Source organism: Anneissia japonica, unplaced genomic scaffold (genome assembly GCF_011630105.1).
Source record: "Anneissia japonica isolate Jap-2015-1 unplaced genomic scaffold, ASM1163010v1 scaffold5947_len87984_cov146, whole genome shotgun sequence".
Taxonomy (NCBI): Eukaryota; Metazoa; Echinodermata; class Crinoidea; order Comatulida; family Comatulidae; genus Anneissia; species Anneissia japonica.
Genome location: NW_022692471.1, coordinates 69,389 through 79,378, shown reverse-complemented (window position 1 = coordinate 79,378; position 9,990 = coordinate 69,389). Strand labels below are relative to the sequence as shown.

Genomic DNA, 9,990 nt, shown 5'->3' with positions numbered 1-9,990 from the left:
GTTAATCAACGGCATATCCTCACCCACAATCAGTTTAGTTGCCACACATAAAGACAAACTATCGGGGACTAAGTCAGAAAAGAACAAGCTGGTGAGACATCTGTCTCTTATACACATCTAGATGTGTATAAGAGACAGGTGCTATCCAGAGGTGCAGAATGTTCCATTTTGTAGTAGGAATATTTTTTGAGACACTCGTTATTTGAAATGTTTAAAATTTAAATAAAACAATATAGTTTAGCGAGGTTGACTTTTTAGCTTGTGCCATCCCCGCGCAAAAACAGGCACACGGCGTGTGTATCCTTTAATTATTATGTCCTTTGTAGGACTGGTATGTTGAAGTACAGTATCTGACACTTTGAAAGCTTTATGAAAGTCAGTCTTTTTTATCAGGGGCAGTTTCGCAACCATCAGATATGTTTTGGCGACCCGACCCATAGGTTGAGAAGCAGGGCTCTATATGACTCAAATAGAACAATAAACATTACTTTTTTATGCTTGTCAGAGTACTTGTATATAGTAATTATTTTAAAATCTCTTGTTAAGTGACTTAACAATAATAAAATCAGTTTTTCAGTGGTCAGTTTTAACAATAATGAGTTAAATATTTTGAGGTTTACAATTTTGTCTTTCTTTCCAGTTTTTCTTGACAGATGGATCATCTTACTGTGTTGTGTTTAGTGTGTTAGATGATTTGGATGCTCTAGCAAACCCAAGAGATATCTTACAAGTAAATACACCACTTAGTCTTCACTGCAGATGTTTAACCTTAATTAGTTTTATTGCATCAATTAATCTCATACCATTTTGAAAATTATGTGGCTATTGTTTACCTTTTTAGGGACAATTAGAAATGACAAATCTTCAGATGAATGTATTTTGGATGCGGTCAATATACGAACATGCTGTACTACCCTATCATGGAAGGACAGAGAAGTTAATCAACGGCATATCCTCACCCACGATCAGTTTAGTTGCCACACATAAAGACAAACTATTGGGGACTGAGTCAGAAAAGAACAAGCTGGTGAGACATTGTCTGTTTTTATTAGTAAAATTACAATATTTTATTCTTAAATTCTTCAATAAATTTACTTATATGAGGCATGTTGTGGCAAAATGGCTAAGTTGTAGCAAAAATTGAAATTCAAGTTATTGGTATTTGGTATTTTCAGATACCTGAGTATGTGATATTTAAAATGAGGGGTCGTTCATTGAAATTGAACATTTCAAGCCTAAGTTATTGGAATGTGAAAGTACATGACTCTTAGAGTCAAGATAAACATGATTTTGATTATTTGCCTTCCAAAGTTATTTGTGCATGCATGTTTTAATAAAATAAATGATTAATAAGACATTAAAGCCTGGTTCTCACGAGAGCCCAAGTATCCGGATCAGGAGCTAACCGTTAGCCCAAACCATTAGCACCTGTGTGAGAACGCATGATCGGTTAGCACTAACCGTTAGCACCTGTGTGAGAACGCCTGATCGGTTTAGCGCTAACTGTTAGCGGTATCCGGATACCGCTAACGGTTAGCAAGCGCTATTGGTTGGCACGTTGAGCGCGTTTCTATCGTCAACCAATCACAGGTACACGTCTACAATTCTCAGTTTCTTATTGGCCAGTGATTCGATCATCATCATATTTTTGGTATCCGGATCGGGATATTTTAGTGTGGACACATGGGAGCTGCCGTGTGAGAACGTAGCCTAAATTGTTAATCTATAGTGAAAAAAAAATTTGGATTTTAGGCTATTTTTTGAGCTCCCATATTTTATAGCTCATTTATTCAATATAGCCTGTGCGACAACTTAACCATTTTGCCACGACATGTCTGATATTGTCTGTTTTTTAGTAGTTACATTATTTTTTTCTTTATATCTTGAAAACATTTACTAATACTTTCAATTTTGTTCACAGATCACAACCAAGTTCAAAAGAATATTTGATGAAGTCAAAGGAACACCATATGAAAGCCATGTAGATTGTGAGATGTATGTTGTAGATAACACTGTGCGTAAGGATGAAGGAATTGAGAAATTGAAGAAGAATGTCGCGGGATACATGAAGGCAACGGCAAAACCTATTCCCACTACCTGGGTTGATTTCCAATCCAAAGTACAAGACGTTGGAAAAACAAGACTCCGTGTTTCCTTGGATGAGGTAACATATGCTTCCTTATAATATTTATAATTGAATAATATTTTGATGAATATGATTAGAATTACACGTGCAGATCCACAAGTCTAACACTACCCATCTCATAAATTTCTTCCTCTTGTATCCTAATCCCCCTCCCCCATTTGACAGAGCTTGTTGGGCAGTGAAACCATAAAAAATATAAAATAGGCTTACATCAAGTGAAAACATGTCTGTCACAGTCTTGAGAGTGCCATTTCCGGCCATTCAGAGGTTCCTATTCTTTAAAAAAAGTCTCATTTTCCAAGCTTGGGCCTACTTTATGAGCTCAAGTCTCCCTGTTGAACAGCTTAGTCCCCGCCACCCCCGAAAATTTGTCCTAGAACCGCCACTGATCTTGCGTCCTTTGGGTGTATTGTAGCATTTGTTTACCTTAATCGATGTGATTCAGCAAAAGTGATATTCCGTCATCTTATAGTAACTGAATAAAGATGAATGACAGTTTATCTTGTGTAATGAACCTTGGACTCTTTTAATAAAAACTTACCAAAACAACATAAAAATACAAGTTAGGGAAAATTAAAATTAGGGAGTTGTTATAGTCATAAAATAGAACACAATGAATTTACATCCAGCCGATTTGGAGTCACTAATAGTTTTGCCCTACATTTCTTTACCAACTACTTCACAACTTTTTAAATTAACATATAAGGCAAGAGCCAATCAGCGTTGGAATAATAACTTTGGGAAGAAATCTAATCAACATATGTAAAGCAAGAAACAATCAGCATTTGTTGGGTTAACCCATTGTATAAAAGGGTCAAATTAAGCAAGGTAGCTGACTACAATATATTTCTTGCATTTGTATGAATGGAATTCTCTTTTCATTCAACATTTTAAGGTCACGGAAATTGCATCTGAATGTGGAATTTCTAAGCCAACGCTCAACACTGTCCTCGATTATCTAAATGACACTGGAATAATTCTGTACTCTAAGACTAATGAAAAGTTAAAGTACACAGTTATTACGAACTTGCGCATGATGATCGACGTCGTGACGAAAATCATCACAGTAGTGAAACCAGATGATATTAACAAGGTAAGCAATATAACAATCTCCTATAAATATTTTTTTTTAATCATATTTATGATATTTAAAATTATTGTGAATTGCATGCATTTCACGTGTTCATATTTTCTTTTAGCTGCCTATACTGAAGCAGTGGTATAAGCTCGACCGTGAGGGAATTCTACAAGAACAGTTGCTACATCATTTGTGGCGACATGAGATAGCGCAAGATGCCAGCAACTTAGAGGTATTTTTAGAAATGCTGAAGATGTTTGGGTTACTGTTTGAGAAACAAAAGGTAAGCTGGTTCTAATTGTTTAGCAGAAGTAAACCCTTTCATAATATTACTTTTTAGTTCCAATACACGTAATGCAATAGGAACTATTGTATTCACTTTTTTTGCGTGTGTGTATGGGTGTGTGTGTGGGTGTGTGTGTGTGTGTGTGTGTGTGTGTGTGTGTGTGTGTGTGTAGACATCTTCAGGAAAGGTTTTCGGACATTTTGTTTTACTAACAGTGACATGCCTAATGGTACCCTGAGCGATTTAAGGAATGAAATTTGTATTAAAACTGTGTACGAAGGTGTGGGGATGGGAGGAGGGAAGCAGCGCCTCCCTGGATACGTCCCTGCGAAAGTTAAAAACAATCCATAGTGATAAAAGTATCACAGTTTATGTATTAAGTAGGCCTATAGGCCAACATTTTCGGAACCACAGCGTAACACAGCAAACGGCCTAAATATCTTTTCTAATTGAAATATTTCGTGTATAAAATTCCTCACACAACTTCACTATTATACTACATAAGTTTGATGCCTGCTAAGGTGGTTTTATATATTGTTGTCTTGTAGGACATGCCAGCTCCCCAACCCCCGATATCGTTTCAAACTACTGTAAAATGAAAATACTGTATACCTACATAGGCCTACAAAATTTAAAAAAAAATTTTTTTTTTTTATTCTACTATTGTAATTTGCCTATTAAAATAACATAAACAATGTGGTAAAAAATCACTGTTTTGGACCATAAAAACTCACTTCTGAATTGTCCATGTTAAACTATCACACAAATTTGACCCAACCTTATATTTTCTGATAAAGTCATGTATCATGCATAGGAACGTTGATACCTACAAGGCTTTGGTTATACAATTGTCATTATCGCTATTTTACAGGATTTATAACGGTTTGGCGCAGCGGGAACGGTTTGGTTTCCCAACCTTAAAGTCGGGGTTTTAATCCCTTCCTGTCCATTTTACTTGCGTCCTTGAGCAAGGCGCTTTATCTACGTTGTTTCTCTCCACCAAGGAGTGTAAAAAGGTGCCTAATGGGTGTTGCCTGCTCCTGTGCCAATATGGCAGCAACTCTTAAACATGCGCTACCAATTTCATACCAGCGCATTCGTATTCTTGGATGAAGAGATTAAAATGTAGATATAAAGTATCTTTCTAAGGGCACAAGCAATCTGAATGAACTCTCTCTTGAAATTGCAAAGATTTGCCGCTGTACCAACATGCCTTCTGTTAATGGTTCCTTCTGTTGCCTATAATTTTCAAATTTTTTTGAGATTCATAATATGCCACGTCAGTGCTCTTGTTTTCATAGGGATCTCAACCTGGTAACAGAATCTTCATTGTTCCTACTCGGATGCAAATCAATAAAGAGGGCTTGAAAGTTAGGGGAGACGAGCAGCAAAGTGCATCGTTTTATGTGACTCCCACGGACTTCCTACCAGATGCTGTCTACAATGTGTTGGTCGTTTCGTTTTTAGACTTGATGAATGACAAAGGTAGGAGTGGTGATCATGTGGAATTGTTTCGGAATCGGAGTGACTTTAACTTAGATGATGAGCATGTCGTGAGTCTAGGAGCTGTCAGAATCAAGAACAGACATGCATTGAAAGTAAGATGCAATGCTGAAGTTTAAACATATTTTTATTAATGTAATAGAAATGTAGAATTATGTTATAAATTATATATTATATATAAAAGTATATTTAATTATGTAACAAAATAGGCAATAACATACACAGTTAACCATATGGAGTATTTTGCCAGCTTCAGCGGTGAGGATTTGAGCCTATTATTAGCCGAACCTGAACTTGATCGATTCCTAAGCCTAGGATGGTTTTATGCTGGCCTTCGAAAGGAAGATGAGTCCTTGTAGTATTTCGGCGAGGCTCATCCTGTCGGTATTGTATAAAACATATAATGAATGTTTCTCATTCATATAATGGGTAGAATATTTCATGAGGTGAAAGATTGGATGTTCTATTCACCTCGTTGAATAGAACATCCAGTCTTTCACCTCATGAAATATTGTACCCCATTGCACTCATAAACATTCATTATTTGTATATATTATGTGCATCTATGACCTTTTCTCAGTGAACAACACATTGACTAATAAAATATCCTGTATGTTGTATATAATAGATTGAAATATCACGTAGGATGAAAGTTGGTGAACATGGCAAAGAAGAACTTCTCGAACCACATCCTAGCATCTGCATGGAGGTAAGCTTCCGTAACCAAATTCTGTTTATTCTAGTCATTTTGTAGGAGCAGTTTGGCGCAGCGGTTGTAGTTCTGCATTTCAACCTTGAGGTTGGAGGTTCATATCCCTGTTTGTGTCCTTAGGCAAGGCACTTAACCTGTGGTTATCTCTTTCCACCAAAGAGTACAAGTGAGCACCTGGTGGGTTCAAACACAAAATGCGCTTAATACAGATGAAATTTAATTAGAAATTAAAAAGATAATGAACAACTTTATTATAATTCAATATATACTTCTTTTAAATCTTATTTGTCATGCAATTAGAATTAAAGTGTACCACTTGCTAATGCTTTTGAGACAGATTCCCAATTCTTACAAAATGCTCAAAACGTCTTTGATTCAAAGTTTGCTATAAGTTTTGCACATACAGTAACTGGTTTTAAGTAAAGGGGTTTTACTAAATGGAATCAAGATTTTCTGTGGATTGCTGTTGGGGTGTACAAAAATCAACCAAATGGGGTAGGAGGTTGCTTTAATCGCTGATATGGTCAAGGGAAAAGCTATTTGGGTTAGATTCAGTGTTGTGGGACGTCCAATTGGAAAGTATTATACTATAGACTATTTTTACGGTTTTCATTTATTTTGATGATCTGAAAATAAATGTCCCCTTCCCCATTGACAGGGGACCATTTAGGGGACTTGGTTGCATTCCTAAAACACCTACAAAATTGAGATTTTATACACCTTGGTATGCAACCATAAAAAAATTTCAGGATAATTTTATCTTATTTCATTTTTATCAGGTATTAAGTTACATCCGTCACCAATTGAAAACTGTGTATGTTACTACAGAAGGAGTTGGCTATGAGTTACGTGTCCTTTGTAATGCCTGTGAACCTACGCTGGGACCGCTGCATAAACTTGAGGAATGTTTGATGAAAGATAGTGTGCCATGTGGAAAAAGAAAGTCAGTTGCAACTACTCGTTTTAAACGACTCTTTTCAACAGGTTGGTTTAAGAATGTGATTTGTATATGAAAATTGTTTTTATATTATATTATGGAGACACAATATGATTTATTTTCTATTAAATACAGATTTATGATGGCCAATTTTACCATGATAGCTTGGAGGGCCTGGTCTACTTGGCTAGTCTAGTTTTAATAGCCTGGTCTACCATTAAGGCATTGGCGAATTCTAGCACTGATATATCATCTTTAAAGCTCAAGTTTAATGTGCAATAAAAATATAAACTGCAGTATTATTTCTATTAAAAGTAATTCACTGTAGTCTTGTACTGTACAGTACAGTATTTACCACATCAAGCTTAACACATGTTCATCGTGAAAAATTAAAACATAACATGATATATTAAATTTTTAAAATACATATTAAACAATTATCCCAGGAAGCTGTGTTGAATGAAATCCACAATCTAGGTACCTGAGAAGGTAAAAACTACTGTAAAAATGAATTTGTGTAGATCACACAGGCTGAAAAACATTGGTTCCTACCCTAGCTTCATAGGCCAGTGACCTAGACAGAACAAGTTGTCTTTTATGATTTTTATTATTCAAAGTTATTGAATAATACAACATTCACAACATTCGCAATATGAAAGATGATTATGTAGTGTATAAGTATAAGGTTATTACTACATAATAGATGTATTGTAAAACATGGAATTCCAGCAAATAGAAAAAAAAATGATCCATGTTTGCATGATTGTCTACATTTTTTAGTAAGTCTAGAAGCTAGTTAGGGTTTAGTTTCTACTTTAGAATGTAGTACAATTTTTCAATTATTAAATTTTGGCGCGTGTTAAAAAAATGTAAATTTTGCACCCTGTTCGAGCACTGTCATTATTTTTAGATATTTGTTTACATTGTTTACGCTGCTACACAGCAACTTGATTTGAATTTTATCCACTAGGTTTTCCTATGCATTCTATAAGATTTTCTAGCTTAGCCACAGCTCCCGGGGGGTTTAGAACTTCAAGATATTCCATAGGTCTCTGATACTCGACAGCTAGAGGTTGGAGGTTCGAATCCCACTAGAGAGTTTCTTCAATACAACTGAAATGAAGGAACTTGTTGATGATGAGCTATGCTTGATGCAATGATTATCAGTTGGCTACTTTTAGAAGCGACTATAAACTCTGCTGTTTGAGTGCCATTGAACATATTATATGGATACTCAGCGCTATAGGCTTGCAAGTTTTGTGATTCATTGATTGATTGACTATTTACGTCGGATATTTAACACCAAAAAAATGCACACATAATAACTTTAGCATATAATAATTTATTTGTATTAACTTTTTCAGCTAAGACGGGCCATGCTGCTTCTTCCTCTGAGCATGTTGTAATTCAAGGTAATTTGAGATTTTTCATGCCACCACCATTATTGCTTCTTCACTCACCTATAAATCTGTTAGGAAAACTAGTAAACATACGCTTACATTGTTTTCAGTGGGTCTACACACTAAACATTCACACACTCATTCACACTGTATATTCTTTGTATTTTATGTATTATTAACTGTTAGCAAACACATGATTATGAATTTACAGTATTATGCTAATAATGCTCTCCTAGTCCAACCATGGAGGAAATATATTACATGCATGGTTCAACCATGGTAGTAGATAAGCTCTAATACAGTACAGTATTAGTTAGACGTAGGCCTAAAAGTATTAACTATCACTATCTGTTGATACACCATGCAGTTGGTCCAACGGCATCATGCGTACAGACTTTACTCTGTTTACATTTTGGACAAAATCGATTTGGGATTGTCAACAAAAAAAAAGGCCTATTATAATGCATTGCATATGTTGGTTGTTTTGCCGTAGGGGAACTCTCCTAAGAAAATGAGTACACTTTGTTGCAATAATTGTAATGCTTGTTATCCATACATAATTCTACATCTACAAAATTATATAATAATTATGGTAAAACTTGAAGATATTGATGTGTTGAATTTTTATTTGGTCCAAAGGAATGACAGATGCGCAATTCAATGCACTTAAAATGGATGTCGCAGTGTGGTATGACAACCACAAATGTCTTACTGTGTTGAAAGTGTTGTTCAGAGATCATGTGGCCAATGAGAGACTATCAAAAATAGATAAGACAGTGGACTTGCTGAATGATTTAGTTAAACATGGTCATTTGAATTCCAAGAATCTTACAATTCTGCATGATACCATCAGCATAACTGAACATTTTGGTCTTCAACATAAGATTAAAGTATTACTACCGTCATTCCCGGATGTTAAGGAAGGAAACATTTCCAAACAATTCAGTCATCACAGACAAAAACTAATGAAGTTTGGAATGAACCTGACTCCGGACAATGTAACAAAAATTGATGGATTGCTGAACATGCCCTGTAAGGAGTATACCGATGGCTGGAGTATGATCACTGATCTAGAAGACAGACAGATAATCAGCGAAAAGAATATGAAAGAATTCACTGATTCATTAAGAAGCCTTGAAATCCATCCAGCATTGAATGCACTACAAGATGGTAATCCTCATTTTTTTTTAAAAGAAAACAATTTGTCATGTGGGCCATTTCGTTTTATTTGTTTAGGCCTACATTCTTTACATTTCATTTTCATCATTTTTTTTTCAATTCCACCATAACTTTTTTTCATTTCCTTCTTTCCATTTGCTTAACATTTTCCTTTTCATCTTTTCTTTTCCCTTTATTTCATCATTTTGTCATTTTCATGTGACATACTTAACAGAGTAAACTTAAATATAGGTACAATTAAAATTTGTGAATTCCTTTCCCTTCATTCCATAATATATAATATATAGATTTTATATTTAATAATAATATCAACAACAATGATCACATGTAACATTTATAAGGTGCTCTGTATTGTTCTCTTACAGAGCTTGAAGGTATTGAAACAAGCAAGATTAAGGAGTAACTTGACCCGACATGGGATTGCATGACAGAGCTTGAATCACCACTACATCCTAGATGTTTCCATGAATATGTTGACAACATGGCAGGAAAAAAAATTACAGTACTTGACTGAAATTGCTGTAATGTGTGAAAAGGTGGAAAAGGTCCAGTGGCATTGCAAAGTCATTTGAAAAAATCCAGATAGACTGCCTAACTTTGTGCACGTCCACGACTACAGGAACACAAAGCTGGTGCATTCCTTCGACAATAGAATGTCAACTGAAGAATTTTAAATAGAATGGAAGAAAATGAGATCAATGTTGCATGCTGCTGGTGCTTCTTTAACTGGACTTTGATAAATATAAGGC

At 35.2% G+C, this 9,990-nt stretch overlaps 1 protein-coding gene across 1 annotated transcript; it reads left to right on the top strand.

Annotated features, from left to right (window-relative positions):
- Window positions 1-624: 624 nt before the first annotated feature.
- Window positions 625-9,984, top strand: LOC117100308. The gene is made up of 11 exons (XM_033239957.1): window positions 625-730; window positions 842-1,027; window positions 1,922-2,164; window positions 3,042-3,239; window positions 3,346-3,507; window positions 4,812-5,108; window positions 5,642-5,722; window positions 6,505-6,709; window positions 8,027-8,074; window positions 8,702-9,232; window positions 9,607-9,984. The coding sequence occupies exons 2-11, from the start codon at window positions 854-856 to the stop codon at window positions 9,642-9,644; spliced, it is 1,977 nt and encodes a 658-aa protein (XP_033095848.1). The 5' UTR covers window positions 625-730; window positions 842-853; the 3' UTR covers window positions 9,645-9,984.
- Window positions 9,985-9,990: the final 6 nt, after the last annotated feature.